The sequence below is a fragment of the Oreochromis aureus genome, linkage group 15 (genome assembly GCF_013358895.1).
Source record: "Oreochromis aureus strain Israel breed Guangdong linkage group 15, ZZ_aureus, whole genome shotgun sequence".
In the NCBI taxonomy this organism is placed as follows: Eukaryota; Metazoa; Chordata; class Actinopteri; order Cichliformes; family Cichlidae; genus Oreochromis; species Oreochromis aureus.
Window position 1 is genome coordinate 9262500 of NC_052956.1, and position 19196 is coordinate 9281695.

The window sequence follows — 19196 nt, forward strand, 5'->3', positions numbered from 1 at the left end:
GACAATGCAGTGGAAAACGACTGTCTTCTTTCTCCTTTGAACGCATGACGAATAATTTCAAAGGAATTCTTGAAGTTACTGCTTTTTTATACCTGTGGAAATAAATTCTGGGTTTCAAGAGGTACAGTGAAAAGCTATTTGACCCTACCCTATTTCTTATTTTTTTTAATATTTGTCACATTTGTTTCACATGAAAAAATAAATCTAAATGAGACAAAGATAACCAAAGTAAATTTTAAAAAATGCAGTTTTTAAATGATGATTTTATCTATTAAGAGAAAAAGTTATCCAAACCTGGCCCTGTGTGAAAAATTACCACCTCTTATTAATTTATGAATGAACTGGATTAACCACATTTTTTGGAAAACTGAGTTTTTAAAGTTTTACTAACCACACCCAGGCCTGTCAGACCTGCTGAATCAAGAAATCGCTTAAACAGAACCTGTGTGACAAAGTTAAATAGGCTAAAAGAAAAAAAGAAAAAGAAAAAAAAAACCACATCATGCCAAAGAAACTCAAGAACATCTGAGAACCAAGTCGCTTAATCTAACAGTCTGGAAAGGGTCACAGAGCCATTTCTAAGGCTTTGAGACTCCAGTAAACCACAGCGAGAGCCATTATCCACAAATGGAGAAAACGTGGAACAGTGGAGACTCATGCAGGAAGTCACAAAAGAACCCAGAAGAACATCTAAAGAACTGCAGGCCTCACTTGCCTCAGTTAAGGTTAAGAGTTCATGATTGAACGGTACGAAAGAGACTGGGCAAAAATGGCACTTATGGGAGAGTTCCAAGGAAAAAACCACTGCTGACCAAAAAGAACACAAAGGCTTGTCTGACATTTACAAAAACCATCTTGATGATCCCCAAAACTTTGTGGAAGGTTTGAGTCTGGTATAAAACTAGCATTTCATAAAAAGAACATATGCCAAACGTGATGGTGGTAGTGTGATGATCTGGGGCTGCTTTGCTGCTTCAGGATCTGGATGACTTGCTGTAATTGATGGAACCATCAATTTTGCTCCCTGCCAGAAAATCCTGAAGGAAAAGGTCTGGCCAAGAAGTCCACCTCTGAGTGGATCCAACAGACAAACAAACAAAAATGAAGGTTTTGGAGAGGCCTAGTTAAAGTCTAGACTTAAATTAGGTTGAGATGCTTTGGCATGACCTTAAACAGGCTGTTCATACTTGAAAACCAGGGGTAGAATGGCCAGTTATCAGGTTTAGGGTAGAATTACTTTTTTAGACAGGGCCAGGTAGGTTTCGATAGCTTTTTTCCCCTCAATAAATCACCATTTAAAAACTGCATTCTGTTTTTACTCGGTTTGTCTAATATTAACCTTATAAGTGTGACAAATATATGTAAAAATAAGAAATCAGGAAGGGTCAGATACTGCAGTGTGTATTCATAAAATTGCAGTTACACAATACCAATATGTTTTGATAACAAATCCAAATCCAAACTCTTCTGGCCTCAAAGATCCTTCTGAGAGGTAAACCCACACATGAGTTATGCCCACACCAAACCCAGAACATGTGATAAATGGCCAAAAACACATATTCAATTAAGGGGTCAAAAGCCAGAAAGGCTGAGAACCAGTGGAAACAGTTCACTCTTCATCTCCTGCTGATAAACCTTTCAATCATAGATTAAGAACTATTTTACTTTTTACAGAGTAAATCAAAGACATTTATATCGTACTGTCTCTCACAGTAAGGGTCCTCTACGACTGCTACTCTATTCTATTCATGCACTATAGCACTATGGAAATGATGTAAAATAACATAATCTTAAAAAATGATCAGTGTGTCGAGCCTTAATCAGACTCTCCAGCTGTGACTTGTAAGTTCTTTACATGCCATATTGAGTAAATCTTTGCCCGAAGGTCTCTTATAACTTTTCCAACAATATTCTTAACTTCATGGATATTTGCGAGGAAAAGATTGAACAGAAAAAAAGATGCTTAAAAGACTGAAAAAAATCAGAATAAAGTGCAACGGAAAAACCAAGAAAGAAAAATGGGGTGAAAAAAATCTACTTGACATGTGAACACTGAACTTGCTGCTGTTGAACAGTTTGAGAATTGACAGTTGTGAACCGCCACTTAAGGGTTGCTTTCCTCAGAGTTACTTCCTATGTTACTCTGATTTCTCCCACTTACTTCAAAAGCCACAGAAAACTAAGTGGCCAGGGGCCTGTGCTACTGACACTGTTACATTAGACAACAAATGACCTCGTCAAGAGGTCAGACAATAGGAGCGTGCACTAAAGCTGCCAGTGGGTGGGACACAGAGTGTGCACAACGACTCCAAAAAAGATATTCAGTAAAATAGAAGGACTTTCACTGTAAAGGAGACCTTTAGCAAAACTAGTTCATAACTTGGAACATATTTAGGGAACAGCAAAACTGTTGTATTGAGTTCATTTGTGCTTTATTTGGATTCACTGTCTGAATAGTTAATAGCTAATTTTTTTTCCTTCTATTCACATTTTAGCACCTTTCTTACTTTTACACCAACCCTTCTGTGCCAAAAGCCTGGATATGACTCAGTGATGAAGCAGCAGTTTGAAAGGAAGAGGCTGCTGTGTTCTAGCCATGATGCGTTTGGTTACTGTTCACTAAAAGGCAGGATTTTCAGCCACATTAACACAGTCTTTGGACAAAACTTGTCCTTATTGGGGTCTTTGCCCTCTTCTTTTTTGTCTTCTTCCAGCATGTAAGGCAAATGTGCACGTGCAAATAGTTAGAATCAGGCTTTCAAGGACAAACTGAAAAATAGAGTCGAAAGAATGATGCAGCTTGAAGAGGCCAACTTTAAGTCAGCTATTTTTTTTTCTTTCAAAGAAGAGGACAGTGAACTTTTTGATTGGAAAAAGCACAAAAATAGGAATATGAAAGAAACCAGTGCTCTGCAAAGAATTTCCTTTTACAATGCATTTATTGCCAGACAGGGAAAAAAAGATTCCTGATTTTTGGCATTTTACAGAATGCAGTTTTACATGCAATGATATTGACTCACCATAGCTCATGTTATTGGTTCATGGCAGGAGATGAGACGAGTCTATGGCTACGTTCACACCGCAGGTCTTAATGCTCAATTCCGATTTTTTGATCAAATCCGATTTTTTTGGTCTGGTTGTTCACTGGTTGTTCACGGCCCTCAAAGCGGCCCACATGCGCAAAAGAAGACGTCACACACAACGTGCTCTGTTTACTGAAGTAGATATGGTGGCTACAGAGCTAGTAGGTGTTGTTGCAGCAGTCTATCAATTTCTCCCCATATGCTAATCAAGTCCAGATCCTCAGTTTCTGTCCATTGACTCGCTCCGTCTCCAGTTTTTGCCGCCATGCTTTCTCGTTTGTCTTCTCCGGCGCTGATAATTGGCGTCTGTCTTGTGTCAGTGACGTAAAAGACGGATTTAATGCGACATGACCATTCAAACAGCAGTCGCTTTCTAAAACATCAGAGATGAATCGGATTCAGTACCACATACAAAAGTGACCTAGGTCGGATTTGAAAATATCAGATTTGTGCTGTTGAAACTGTCATACCATGATCGGATATGGGTCGCATAGGGTCAAAAATGTCTGATTTGATGCGCTTTTGCCTGCAGTGTGAATGTAGCCTAAGTAAAATCAAACACATGCTGTTACTAAGCTAGTCCCTTTAGGGGTCACCACAGTGGATCATCTGCCTCTGTCTCACCTATCCCCAGCATCTTCCCCTGTCACACCAACCCTTCATTCTTCACTTTGTCCACTACACTGTGGTCTTCCTCTTGTCCTCATGTCATATTCATCATTTGTCCAATATAACCACTCATTCTCCTGCACATGTCCCAGTCATCCAATCCTTTCCTCACTAACTTTATCTTCAAACCCTTCAACCTGAGCTGTCCCTCTGATATACTCATTTTTAATCATGTACCTCCTGGTCACCCTCAGTTAGCATCTTCTTAACTGGGCTTGGGACAGGCAGTAGGAGTACACTGGCATATGACACCCTGGTATGGGTTTGGCAATTATCATATAATATATTGTTTTTAGGTCATATTGCATGGTGCACATTTTTTATTGCATTGCATTATACTGTTAGAGTGCTGCAATATTTGTAATTTTCGTTGGTTCATGCATGCATCTTGCTTCCGGCAGTAGTGGCAGAAAGAAAATGAATATGCAACAAATGTGCAGGTGCAGAGCTGTGGGCCTGCATAGTCTTAGCAAGAAATTATTCACAATGTAGATGTAATGTGTTTTGTTTCAAAGGTCATTTATTTTTCTCTAAAAGCAGATTGTAAGTTGGGCAGGAAGTCTTTCCTTGTAAAAGTTATTTTTTCAAATCTAATGAGCTAATCTCAAATTCATGGATATATTTTTTAAATGGGTCAGACTTTTAAATAATGCTGGACTAAACAAAAATGTGAGAAAAAAAATTCAGTGAACACCTTCCCTTCTGTTGATCCTGAGGTAGATCAGCAAGCTTAAGGACTTAAGGATTCAGTGACATAAAAAACAAGTTGCTTTAAAATTTGTTAGCAGTAACATCTGACACCCCGTTTACTTAACACCTCCCAGTCTCGTGGAGGTGATCAAAGTGTCTTCTGGTTTCTCTCCAGCAGTGTACACCCCTCTGCTGGAACAACACGTCTCGCCTAAGCCACACAAATCAATAAAACGAACCACAGGAATATTGCGAGAGCAAGGAGTCAACAGTGCATTATCTCCCTTGAATTTAATTATCGTGAGCTACACTGTGGAAGATGCCCAAGCTCTTAAAGATACTGCAGTTAAACAGTCAACAGCACGTTAGAAAAAAGTTGTGCAAAGTTGTCCAGAATGAATGTTTCACATGTTTGTGTGCGCAAATGTGAACTTTACCTAATAGTAATAATAAAAATGGTAATAACAGTAATGTAAAACAGATTCAATACAAAAACAATATTTGTATAAATGTATGTATTTGTTATACCTTACTTTAATATACTATTTTTAGTGTCATTTAATTTCCATGTAATTTTGTTTCACAGGCTTTCCTGTAAATGGCAGCATAGCTGTAAGAGGATGGCATCAGCCAGTGATTTCCATTATGCAGTCATCCATTGTGTCCTCTCAGTCTCCAGGAAGCATACAAACTGGCTAATTATGTTTGTCTTATTACATTTTGTCTTTCCTTCTAACCATTTGTCATATATTTATCTGGGGACATTTAATTACATTAACTATAAGCTAAGAGAAAATGGGATGTTAAGCACACTGCCTCTGACATGTGCAGACACTTCCATTTCCATTGGTCCAAATCACTGTCAGCCTGATTGATCAGGATTCACAATATCCTTAGGCTGCCTCATTTCCTGCTGGTTGACTTTTATAATGAGGTCTGGATGAAGGCCTGGGTTTTTTTTTTCAAGGGTGGAATCTGTTGTGAAACACATAACGTAGCAAAGACAGCTTGTGCATAGTCAAGTGTCTTTTCAGTGCACGCCGCTGCACCTTACACCCTCTTAGTATCCACTTAAACATGGCTGAGGGTGTAGATTTCCATTTTTGTAAAATGAGGTGCAGCTTTAAGAAGCTATGATGGCACTTTGGATATCCTCAACCTGTGACCCTGTGGCATTAGGGACTTTGTCAATCACAGCTAAAATGTTTCTGTAATGCAATGTCTGTGTCCTGGATATCCTTTGAAAACTATAAGTGTGTATAGTGTAATCAGACAACAGGTCAAATATAATGCTTAATATATGAATTGCAACAAACACGATCTAGTATTTCCTTAATTAAATTTCTCATTTTCCAACCTTATTCCCAAATATGCGCGATAAACCTACTGACTGATGGTTTTATCCAACAGTCAAGCTACTCAGTGATGGTGAAACTCAGGGATGTCACCATTTCCAACACGTGTTACTCTGCATAAACTGAGAACCTGTGTGAACTGCAAAAAGCTCATTTTAGGTTGTTGTTTTAAAATATCCAGGTGTTGCCTGTGTCAGATTAATTGAAGGACAGCGAGCGGAACTCGGTGAAAATAATCTCATTTAAAAAAGAAACGTGTCGCACTCTAATAGGGATCTTTGTTCAATGCCTGCAAGGAGGCAGGCTTCTGAATACCTTCATAAAGTCTACGAGCTGTAGTAGATAAAGGCCAACAACATGTACTTATAAACATGTACATTCAGTAAATGGATAAATCCAGTTCCCCCTTTCCCCTTCAGTTTGGAGTTAATAAGAAACAGTATATATATATATATATATATATATATATATATTAAGTCCATTCTGGTGCCAAAAATAAACGTCTTTCCTCAGTTATATCTGGACTTCTCTATTCCTCATGCATTGCCTTTTATGGAGGCACACAGATATTGCATGACACGCCAGTATGTGCAAGCATATGTGAACGTCACTCACTAATGAGCCTTCATTGCTGTTATTTAAGGTAAGTGTTGTGTCAGGGACCTCAAAAACTGCAACTGTTACAGAAAACAGCATTCATAAAACGAAAAAGCGAACATTATCACAAATCCCCGCCTGGTACTTCCAAAGCTTCCAATCTGCGCTGTAAAAGGAAACATGGACAAAGTGGCAGAGCATGCTGGGTCTGAGCACTAAGAAAAGCTTGAACTGCATCTGGGTCCCAGAGTGGATTAGCAGAGTTTATCAGCACCAGCACACAGTGGCACTCATTGGTTGCAAACTGCTGTGGATAAGTGGCTGCAGAGAGCGCCGAGTCCTTGGCCTTGGTCAATAACAGCCCTCAGGGCACACGGGGTGCTGGTCAATTAGGAAATGCTGAAACAGTTTCTTGGTCGATTTATTCACGGTCAGAGTCTAATCTACTATGTATTTTGTAAACACTCCAGTGGATTCACGTTGTACTTTCACTTGTAATTAAATTCTTATTAGATGAGCTTAAGATGAGCGTGGGTTAAACTGGAGGGAGAAAAGCAAAAGGAGAATGAAGAGTGATTTAAAAAAGACCTATTTGTTTTTGTTAATGGGAATAATATTGCAGCCCATGTTATCGAGTATCTGCTTACAGAGAAAAAGGAAGAATATTAAAAGACAGTGTTTAAAATTGTACTTTCTCCCCTAAAAATCCCAGTTATAGATGACTGGATTTTCTGCCTGCTATACAAATTTAAAAAAGCTATCTCTAAAACATTTTCCCGTGTAATGGAAGCTGCTTCACCTCACTGCCACACCACGTAACATTCATTGGAGGTGTCAAGGATTTAGACATAGTTTACATTTAAGAAGAAGAACACCTTCCATATGTTTCCTGCCTGACCTTTGTGGAAAATACAGATCATCCCTGACATGCTGCATGCATGTTTAAACATGGCTAAAGGCTTTTACGTTTAACAAAGACCATCTGCATTTGTGCAGTATCAGGGCTAACACGTGTGCTGTTGTTTTTCCAAACCTCTTCAAGGTTCTTTAAAGTGTTGTAAGGACTAGGTGGATAAAATAGTAAAAACAAGAATTTTTATGAAAGATTGTAGATTACACATTTTGGTGATGAGTGTACAGCTATATGAAGTCGTGATTTTTGAATACTTCTGCAGCATTATATATGATTTTGGTTTGTTTAAAATGCTTGGGTTGATTCAGCCAAATAAGTATTTGGACATGGGTTCAGAATAAACAGCTAGGATCTCTGAAAAGCACAGTACTGTGTGACACTACAGATGTAATTTAAGCACCTAAAGCCAAATGTTTAATTTCTTCTTTTGCCCAAATGCTGAGTTCCAAGGATCATCAAATACTGATTCACCAAAAATGCTGAGGAAGAGATGTGAAGAAGGTTAGGGTTTTGTTTCAAAAACCTTGAAATACAAGGTTTTAGATATCAGGAGATAATTAAAATAATAAATTAAAATATCAAATGAACAACAAGACCTGAAATATTACACTGTGGAATATTTTAGCCGAGAAAATGTTCAGGATGGTTGTGAATCTTCCCATGAATGGACATGCCAGCAAATGCATCCCAAGGTCAGACTCTGCAGAGAAACTGCAAAAAACCCAGGAGCTACATCTCAGACTCTCCAGGCTTCCGTTAGCATGATAAATGTTATTGTTTATGACAGTATGGTTAGAAAAAATGGAAGAAATATGGCTTTTTCAAAAAGGTTGCCAGGCGAAACCCTCTTCTTTCTAAAAAAACCAAACAAACAAAAAAACCCCCAAAACCCAAATAAACATGACAACATATATGCACAGCCCCATGCTTGGTGACAATTAAACCAGCACAATCACATCATACTAACTGTCAAGCAGGGAGGTGGAGGGGTGATGATTTGGGTTTATTTTACAGTCGCAGGACCTGAGCTCCTTGTGATCACTGAACTCCTCTGTATACCAAAGTATTCTAGAGTCTGACGTGAGGCCATCTGTCTGACAGCTAAAGTTTAGCTGTCACATAAGACAGTGATTCCAAATACAGCAGCAAATCTACAACAGGATGACTGAAAAAGAAAAGAATCAAGGTGTGACAATGGCCCAGTCAAAGTCCACACCGCAAACTGATGCACTGAAATAAACACGAGGCGTTGTAATATACAGAATAAAGTCTGTCATCGTTGCATCAGTGTGCAGTGTGCAACATTGTGTCCTTCCCTCTGTCCAAATCAAATTTACTACAAAAGTGAAATAAAATGAGATACGCTGTTAGGAGGGGAAAAAATAAATCCAAAAAATACAGTTTAATATCAGAGTACTGAAAAAGTGCCATTAAACAGCAATTTATGTGTTTATGTTATTAAAAAGGTCAAACATAATTAATGTGTTGAAACTGTGACATGACACAAACCAGGAGTAAATATCTGATTATCTATGACTAAAAATGTGTTTATCTTCTCCTGGAGGTGAATTAAGATGTTAAGATCAGGGAGCTGTCAATGTAGTTACATCATGTTTGGAATTTAGATGTAGATAAAAATCAAACATCTCTTTCTTGCCCTTTTAAATTCAGCCCTCGAGTCAAAATTTGTGCTGCAGTAGTTATCATGAATCACAGAAACCATAACTGATTGGGATTATTGGTCGCCATCAGCGGCTGTCACAGATTTAGTCGTACTTCCAAGATTGATATTTCTGTCAGCGAATCCACCTGCGCTTATTCACTTTTTAATCATCCCAGAAAGATTTTTCTTTTCTTTTTTTCTTTTCTTGCCTACTAACCTGCATTTAAGACACAAGAAGTTCAGTAAAAGTAGGGCGAGAGCACATAATCATTGATACCTGGTGTGAAAATGCACTCTGTCAGCATTGCCAGCATCAACAACCTGACACAAATGGTTTGATCATTAACTGTATCATTTTCAACTTGTGTTACTTTAAGAAGTAAAAATCTTTTATGACTCTTTTTGTGAGAGTGACCAGAAACTATGTCAGTTTTTCCAGCTGTACTGTGCAGCTATGAAACTCCTCAAACAAGGTCCGCAGACGATGGAAAGTTCATCAGCAGCAGGAACACAGGATCAGCAGCCCCGAGGGAGCAAGAGTAAGATGAGATGACTGAACTAACACCAGCAGTCCAGAAGCTGTTGAAAGGTACGGCGGAGGTGGGGAGGCTGGAGGTTCAGTGTTTTGATGCTTATCCTTTGACACGTGAAAGAAGTCAAGTACTATGACCAGAATCCAATTGTTTATGTATTTGGCTTCAATATCTGTTGATTGGCCTATTCATTCACTATATGATAGGTTTTTTACACTAGTTTTTACCAGACATAAATTCCCTTAAACCACAAAAAGTGACTAACTATTAAAAATTTCCCAGGAACCAACATCGTCACACGAAAGAGCATCAAGGCAGTACTGGATGCCAAGGGATCGTCTTTTAAAGAGTAATAAAGTCTGCATTTGGAGGTTCAGGAGTTGTCTGTTGATTGTAACACAAATTTGTAGAGCGGGGGACTCTGTTTGTGACCTTACTTTGGCAGCTTTCTGTTTTCCACTTGTTCACTCACTCACTAGATCTGGGCATTAAAAACTACTTGGTTAAGTTCCTTAACCAAGTAGTAGCGATGCGTTTGATACATCCACTGACAATATTAACCCTGCAATTTATCCTTAGCCAGTGTATTTTATAGCGACCCTTTACAAGCATCCGTGAGTGACAAGCCGGGAGTGAGTATCCATTTCATTATTGCAGTAACCTTATAACAAACCCAGCAGACGACTGTAACTTTACAATCACAAGAAGACTTTTATTTATGCAACTCTCTCAACCTACATACTAATTAGCTGTATGCATCCCTTGGTTTAAATAATTTCCCTTATTTAAACCAGGGGACAGTCTCACCAAATGTCCATGAGTGTCTAAAAATGAACGTCCATCTTCGCTCCAGCTCATTTAAAGCCACATTTCAGTGTCCAGTGTAAGCGTTAGTATTGTCTGTGATGTAGCAAGAGCACAAAAAAGGGAAAAAGCTGACTTTATGAAACATCACTTTATTCAAAATTTTCAAACAGGGCCTTGAAAGAAGATGACTCTGTTTATAATTTTATGACATATCAGATTCACATTTAGCTGATTTAGGTGCTCGGCAGCTGTACCAACCCTTTGCACCTCTCTGTTATCACTTTTTTAATTGCATTATAGATAGCTGGAGACTTTAGATTGTGTTACAGCTGTTGCAACTGATGTTAAACACCCATGATTAACACTACCTCTCACTTTTAACAACACAAAAACTAAATATGCAAATCCTGATAGTCCTGTTTATTGAATACCCTTTCATGAGGTCATAAAAACTGATTTCTTTAGTAGCTTGTCACTTTTACCTTTGGTACAAAGAAGTTTTTACATTTAATTTAAATAACAGTGACAATACAACTACGGTTTTATTCAATTAAAGATTTCATTACCTTTGTTTGGATACATTTAATTTTGCTTCTTCGGGGACAGATCATTCCCATCTAAAACATCCAAACCACCATGTGCTTCAGTCTTGTACCCACACTGTTCTAATTAAAATAATCATAGACTTTCTTTGAACTAATGAGCTGCATAACCATAAAATATTCATGTCTGTCTGGAATCCATTTGTTTGTCGTTTATAAAGCAGAAAGCTTGCAATATGAGTTAAATATTTTCCTTTTGAATGCATATGTTTCATTTAAAAGCCAGTATATTTCTTTCACAATTAATTAAAATACATGTTTTTTTGTTCCGTTATTTGATGCTAGGGACTCCTTGAGGCACTGCTTCTATGCTGAAGATATAATTTTAAAGTAAATGCTATTTATTATATTCTGATTTTAATTGTTTTCCCCTCAAAATACAACAAACTTGTCTCGTGTTTTCAACCCTCTATCCTTCGCTGCTGCTTCTTTTGCATTGTAAGCTACAATAACGTCACAGCAGTGCAAGACCTGGCTTTATTACATATTAAAAGTATAGTGCGTACTTCATACTTTAATAAATAAGAAATGTGCATCTAGCATGGTCGTAAAAAACATTTCCCCCACACCGAGGAACCCTCATGCAGAGCCCCCAGATGTGAAGTAGATCACACTCCCTTCACTTCCTCTCCTTCTGCCAGTCCCTCTTTCCACTGCGAAGAAAGAAATCATTCAGTTTGGGCCTTTTTTGAAAACATACCCCGCAGCCCCCCTACCCCTCTTCCCTTCCCCTACCAACCCCTCCCAACAGCAGGCAGGGGCACACAGACGACCACAATCTCCAGCCAAACCCTAATTGTGTGTGCGTGTGTCTGCATTTTTTTCCACTGACATGAAGAAGGGGAGCAGAGCGAGTATTTACGCGCTCCACTTGGAAATTGTAGTCCTGGAGCTTTTGAGTTGATTTGCGTGACTGAAAGAGTGGAAGTGGCAGAATCTAGCGTTTCTCTATCCGAAAAAATTCCCGGACGCAGGTAAGTTTGGTGATTGGATTTATGAGAGTCTGAGTTTAGTGTACAGTATTAATGGGAAAGTGGCTGCTTTCTCACTGTGTACTCCCCCTGGTAGAAGTAGATAAATTTGAATTTCACAGCCTTTTGTTCATTTTTATGGCACTTGTATAAAGTTTTGTGTGAAAGAGCTGCTGTTGGTGTGGATGGCTGCTTTTGAGTTGAACAGAAATTTAAAGGGATGGTGTTTTTTGTTTGTTTTTTTTTCACTGTCAGAAAAAAGCATATGCATATAAAAAGGTCACATTATAGTGTTCATATATTGCGTAGTTGTGTGCATGCAAAAACGTCTCCACTTTTTATCACTATGCTAACAAGGACGTTTCTAACTTCCAGGCTTTAACACTACAGTCTCTGCTCTGCTACCACACTGTTACGACTCCTTGTCCCACTAACACTGTAGCAAGTCTGTGTGTTGTGACATTTGTGAAGCCCACCTGTTCAGGCTTTAAGAAGAGGGGTGGGGGGGCAACAAGACTGAATTATAGGGACACCACAAACACTCAGGTTCACTTAAGCCACAGACATGGGAAAGAGCATGGCCACATTTAGAGATGTGATTGGAAATGCATTTCTGCAAGTGACATCATTTTCACTTTGATTCCAGTAATTAAGATTTCAGTAATCTGTTTGTCCTTTTTTCCTTCTATTTCATGTAGATTTGCTACATTTTATTCCATTAAAAGACAGTTTAAAGATGCTGACATGCACTTCAGAAAAGAGTGATGACCAGTTGATTATGAGGGTAACTGAAAGAGTTTACTGAATTAAAATTATTCTTAAATCAGCAGAACAGCATAACAAAAACTCTGCTTAATGCATAGAACAAACGGCTAAAGTGTCCTAATGCTGGTGTGTGAGCTTATGGCTGCTTTCCCTCTGCAGACAAGCTTCTTCTATTTTAAGCCAAAAGAAAAGTCAGCCTATAAAAACAGATCCTTCCTCTGAAGCCAAAAAAAGGTCACTATGGGCCACGGAGAGTCGAACACAAACCCTGTTTCAAAACCATAAGACGCCAGCGTGGAAACTGTTCAGACATTTTCCAAAGACAAAGGCAACTGCTCCCGCCACTCTGTGATGTAGACAGGAGCATATGTGCCTCTGGTCAGCGGCGTTTTTAATAGAATGAAATAATGCCACTAAACGTCCTTTGAGTCGCACCCGCGACTGCTGCGGCGGGAGCTGAACACAGAGACAATAACATTTTTCAAGATTAATTGCGTTTCCATTTGGCTGTATTATGTCATTAGGCTGAAAGTTGTCACTCTTGGCCATAAGGTTTGGATTTATTAACATCCAAATGAGTGCAGTGGAAGTTCACAGTGATAAAAAGTTTTGGATATGCTGCATCTCCACACTTGCAGGGCATTAAATGTCTGCTCTCCGCTTATCACAGGTTTCACATTGAACTCACCTACTAGTTTCTCTGGCTTGTTAATCTAATCTGCTGGAGTGAGTCAGCTTACTAAGAAGTTAAACACAAATTGTAGACTTATATAGGGCTTTTTCTAATATACAACCAATTAGTTTGAGGACAACACTGGAGGATATCTACATTATCGCACAGCTGTCTGCAAGGACTCAAATAGTCAAAATAATAAACCCCATTCGTACAGTATGAGATTTTTATTGATCAAAATTCTGTTACAATGTGCATGTCAGTCAAAAGAAAGCATTCTTCTTACTCTAACATAATGACGTCAGGCTCCTGGACTGTGTCTGTGCCTCAAGGTTTCTGTTGGCTACTTGTCTTACAGCAGCCACAGCAAGCAGTGTGTGAGGTCACCATTTAAACTAATCACAAACAGAAGGAGACAACAGTTGGTCGTTTGATGGGCTTTTGCCCTGCAACAGCTCATCTTTTTAAAAAAAGAAAAAAAAAAGGAGACAGTGTTTACAGTGTGCAGCTGGCAGGAGTGGACATTTGTATTTCTCAACAAGACAGAGTAATAGGTGAAAGTCAAGCAACTCTGATTTCTAGTTCAGCTGTTGGGAGCTAAAATACTTTCAAGGCTGCTGTGAAAGTAAACCAAATGTGCTCTGACAGCAGAAAAAGGTCTGCAATGCTTCAACCTCAGACCAGACTCAGTTTGAAAAAACAACCATATATATATTTCCAGATGGAGAAGACAGAAGCGTAAAATGGAAATCATCGACATGATAAAGTGACAATGCAGCTGTTTCACTGAAAACTGCAACACATGGGAAGGAAGAGCCTCTCATGTGTTGAGCTTGGGATAACAAGCCCTCACTGTTGTGTTTACAAGGTGAATAGATGTCATGAAAGATCCCAAGACTACCGCTGGTTACCAGAAACCACACACACCCTGCTGCAAGGGTACTATTGTCAGCTCTTACAACCCTAGCGTGACACATCTCATGGATCTGCTGAGCCATGGCTCAACCACAGAATGTAAAGCATGCTGTAGTAAATAACCACAACCCAAGCCACATAAAATGTTCCCCTATTTATACTTTTTTACAGCATTTACAGAGCATGGAAAGGGTTTGTTTGGTTTAACCAATCACATTTGAATTGAACGTTTTCCCTTTAAAGGCACAGGCAAAGCTGAAATAATCAAAAAACATTTGAGGGACTAAAAGTATTTATTATTTATTTATTCATTACAAAAAGTAAACAAACAACAAAAAAATTTGTTGTGCAATCTGAGCATTAAAATTAAAAAATTGAACATCTGAGAGGATGCATGTAGTTTCTACCACTGAATTTGACAGACTTTGTCAAACTGAGTGTGACAGAAAGAATCACAACAAATGTCGGCCACACATAACAACACGATGAATGAGGCCACACACGCCTTTGCCCAAAAAAATGGATGTACAGTTACAGGAGCATCCAAAGAAGCTGAGTCTTCCAGAAGGAAAGATGAGGATGGCTTTCCCATTCTGTGAAAAATCGTGTGGGCAAATAGATGATCAGTATCAGAAATGGTGGGATCATCTACAGCTAATCTCTGTGTGTAAGAGACGAGGCTGTAAACCAATAGCTGGAGACACTGCTGGAGTAGAAATCATTGCACAAGCTCGGGAACACTTCCCCAAACCATCGTCATCACTGCATCCACATATTCAAGTCAAAACTATGCCATGCAAAGCACACTCATACATGGCCAAGATCCACAAACTATCTGCTTGTTTAAGGACTGAGGTAACGTGGAAAACTGTTCAAACTGTTTCTGGGGTCTGAAAGCAAAATTCTGTTTGGAAATCATCCTCTGGGCTACAGATAAAAGGGATTATCCAGCTTGATCAGCATCAGTAATCGGGGGACATGAGTGCACATGGCATGACCCAGCAAACATTTCGATGTTGAATAACCACCTGGCTTTTCTTGCTGTAACTCTAAGTTAGAAAAACAGTTCCAGCTTGTTAAACTCGTTATCTGCTGGAGATAATTTTTCAGCATCACCTGGATGTCCTTTTTTGGCCCTCTCGCAAAGGAAGACATCATTTTACATGATCTTTTTTATCCACTAACAAAATGAAACAAAACATTCTCACTTCAGACGAGGGTGGGAACGCAGCGAACCTGAGCTGTTGACCTGTAGCTTAACTGAGTTAGCTGTTAGCTGCCGACGTGTCAAGGTACAGAGTGTACAACATTGTGGAGCAGAGGCGTTGCATCTGAGACAGCCCAGGCACGTTTAACAGCAACAACAAATGAGACCAAATTTACATTGAGAAAAAATACCAAACAGCGCTATTTATTTATTTATTTAAAAAAGAAAGAAAAAAAAACAGCCTCCAGTTATACTAGTCCACGTATGCGGTGTGGCTGCCTGTTCACAACGGTTGATTGACCAAATTAGTGCGGTCTTTCACACGATGAAAACATCTGGCACACTGTGAAATTAAAAATACAACAGAGCAGGCGCTGCACGTTTAAAATGAAGTCTTCAGCTTCCAGATTCCTGCAGAGTGTTGCTTAAGAACTCATTTTTGCTCATCACAGCTGCATATTTAGAAATGTTTCTGCCAAACTTGAGACCATAAAACTATCTTAAATGTAAATAAGATGTAAATAAGCTCAGCTTCAGCACTGAATACATGGTGTTTGTGCCATTTATACAAATTACATGCATGCATTGTGTTTTATGAATTCTAATTGACAACATGAAGAGTATCTCAGCTTTTTTATTAATTAAGCATGTAAGTGAAGTAACCCAGCCCACCTTCATATTTATCTCACTCAGTTTTATTATCTTCACCAGTTGGCCAAGTTCGCAGTCACTCACTTCTACCTCTTTTCAGGTTACCATGCGATATTGCTGGACAAACGTCATCTTGGCTTTGGTATCCATGGCAACCCTAGCACAGTGCCAAAGTGGAGATGGGGACTGGGGTTCAGGCTTTGACATCTACTCTGTGATAATGGCCACCAATAACACATTGCAGGCTGTTGGTGATGAGCCTGCGAAGGTAAAAAACAGCCACGACTGGACCACATCGGCAGCATCCTCACCGTCACCTACACCTGTGCTCCACCACGAGCCCCAGCCGGACAGGTGCTCGGTCCACTTCAGCACCAACACTGCTTCAGCTCGAAGGCTGAAGGCCCAGAGAGAGGAGCTGGCCTACCTGCAGGCCATACAGCATGGGAACAAGGCAGTGATGGAGAACTTAGTGCAATTTGTAGGGGATGAGCTGGGAGATCAGCGCTATGAAGATGTGATCAAGGAAAATGTCATTGGCATTCAAGAGGACCAGAAGAGCTGCCACGAAGTGGTAGAAAAAGCAGAAGAGGATCTAACAAAGCAGCTGGAGGGAGACGTGCCGGACTCCTTCTCTGGGATCCACAAGTGAGTGCAGTAAATCAAATGTGTTTGTGCCAAACGTCATAAAGTTAACAGCTGAAATGTAAAGACGACAGCTAAAAAGAAAAAGAAAAAAACTGCTGTTTGTTTCTGTAGTGAAGATTAATTAACTGTCGTAGCACATATATTGAAGATACTGTGGGGAAAAGCGACGTAAAAAAGAAAAGATATAGGTTGAATTAAATCTATCACCAGCCCACATAGCAGACAGGTCTGGGCCAGATCTGGTGTCAAGCCGGCACTGCTGGTTGACTTCTGGCATGGTAAGTGGTATGTCATCCAGATATGGGCCAGGCCTGGTGTAGATGGGACTGTCTATGTGATAGCGTGCCATATCTGGCCCGATCATGGTTTGGTTTATGTGGTCCGGGCTCACAGAAAACAGGTCTGGCCCGGATCCGGCATCAAGCTGGCACTTCTGACTGACTGGTGTCATGGCAGAGTGTATGTCAACCAGATGTGGGCCAGGTCTGGCAATGATGGCACTGTTTGGGATTTGGACTTTAATTGGAAAACACAAGCTTTGGAAAAATCTGATAACTATTATTCACCTATTCCAGAATCATAAATTAAAACACTACCAAAAAAAAAAAAAATAGATTAAACTAGATTAATCATTAATAATAAAATAATAATTGGTTACCAAACTGAGACTTATTTTAGCTATCTGAAGCTGACACACTGTGTAAAAACCAATTTCTGATATAAAAGGGAAACAGACTAAAAGGTGGTTAAAAAAAGGGAACTTTAATCTTGTTTTTTTGGAAGTACCTAAACACCTCGCAATTAGAAGAAATAAATCTCTGGATAATCAGCAGGTGACACAGGGAAAAATGTGCTGAAATGAAAAAGATTGAGGACTAAATACACACCAGGGAACTATGGTAACAAGGCAAAGATGAACTCAATCAGACAATAACAAGGGCAGGAGAAGAACAAAGATAGGCAACAAAAAGTATCACAAAGAGACCCCGTGGCATATAAGTGGTAGTTTCTTGAACACATGTGATCCCCCCATTATATTATCGTGTCCTCACATTTTCTTTTTATTACCCTCTGCTGTTGTTTCTTCTTGTGTCCGGTGCTTTCTCCTTGTCATCACTCACTCGGCCGGCCACCTGGACTGTTGGTCCTGCGGAGCAGAATCAGAGAGGAGTCCTTGGCCTTTGAAGACATGCTTCATGCTGCCGCGGACATCGCCAGCAGGTTGGAGAGCTCAGCACAGGCCCTGCACGCTTCATTCACCAAGCAAATGAAAGACATTGTGAAAATCCATCGCTGAGAAAGCATTGAAAAGTGTTTTGAAAAGTGTTTACGCATCATCCTTGAACTTGTGAATGATGGTTGGCATTCCGTGAGGTCTCAAATTCAGGAAATATACCCTCTCGCCATTTTATAATTGTATTTTTATGTACATGTGCTGAGCATTGCTGGGATGCAACAGTATGTTAAGGTTAGACTTCACATCAACTGAAGCAGTCAACGAAGATGGATTGTTGACACCTCCCTTTCACAGAATATCCCCAGGACGGATGACATATGATTTTCCATCCACGCATTATTCATGGAATTTTTGTGAGGTCAAATATGGGAATGGCATGCAGTGCAGCTTTGAGCTAAGCTCGGTGTTTATGGATCAAAATAGATGGGCCTTCAGAGAACAAAACATAATGACTCTGTTACTCTTCTCCAGGGGAAGCTATGGGTTGGCCATCTGGTTCCAGGGTAAGGATGGAGTCTGGGATATACTTATAATGACTATGTGGTAATAGAGATTTTATTTCTGCAACAATAAGTGAAGGACAGGACTGGAACAACTAATAAAGGGTTTGTTTTCTTAAGAGAAATATCCATGGGGATAAGTTTCTATATGAATATTAAGACAGATCCTATGATTAGAGAAAAAAAAGAAGGATAAACTGTCTATGCAAGATATGTTTGCAGTTTCCCGGCTTAAGAAACCTATTTAAACAAGGTTTCTCTTTAATCCCGGTAGGACTTCCTGAAGGGGGATGCCTTTTCATTTTGTAAAATAAAATATGTAGCATTATATTTTGGAAAATAGATTTATGTTCAATCCTGTAAACGACAAAAATATATATAAATAAAGCACCTTGTTGTTTGATGTTTTTTACACTTACATTGTTTTTAAACAAAAATATTCATTATGGTGTTTTCACAGCTCCTGTGCTCATCAGTAGTTTGGGGTACAAACTTCACTCACCCGGTCTGCCCTCTAGCTGTTTTCCAAATATATATCGCACCATGTTGTGCCGTGTTCAGCTTCACGTCACTCGTCAGAGTCGTCACTCATTCTTTGGATGTTTCAAAGAATAAATACTGTATTAAAGTCGAGGCTCATAACTTTTTAATGCATTTTTAACTTGGTTTCTTGAATAGCTGCTCAGCATTTAAACACACTGGTTCTGTGTATGTGTG

The 19196-nt window shown here is 39.3% G+C and overlaps 1 protein-coding gene across 1 annotated transcript; it reads left to right on the forward strand.

Annotated features, from left to right (window-relative positions):
- The first annotated feature begins 11596 nt into the window (after positions 1-11596).
- Positions 11597-18882, forward strand: si:ch211-142k18.1. The gene is made up of 3 exons (XM_039599004.1): positions 11597-11886; positions 16195-16742; positions 17901-18882. Exons 2-3 carry the CDS (start codon positions 16201-16203, stop codon positions 18037-18039), a joined length of 681 nt encoding a protein of 226 aa, XP_039454938.1. The 5' UTR covers positions 11597-11886; positions 16195-16200; the 3' UTR covers positions 18040-18882.
- Positions 18883-19196: the final 314 nt, after the last annotated feature.

Excerpts from the sequence above, each read along its gene's own strand:
- si:ch211-142k18.1 (XM_039599004.1), top strand. The coding sequence starts at position 16,201 with ATGCGATATTGCTGGACAAACGTCATCTTGGCTTTGGTATCCATGGCA. Across the intron at positions 16,743-17,900 it reads TCCTTCTCTGGGATCCACAA|AATCAGAGAGGAGTCCTTGG; the intron begins GTGAGTGCAGTA and ends CCTGCGGAGCAG.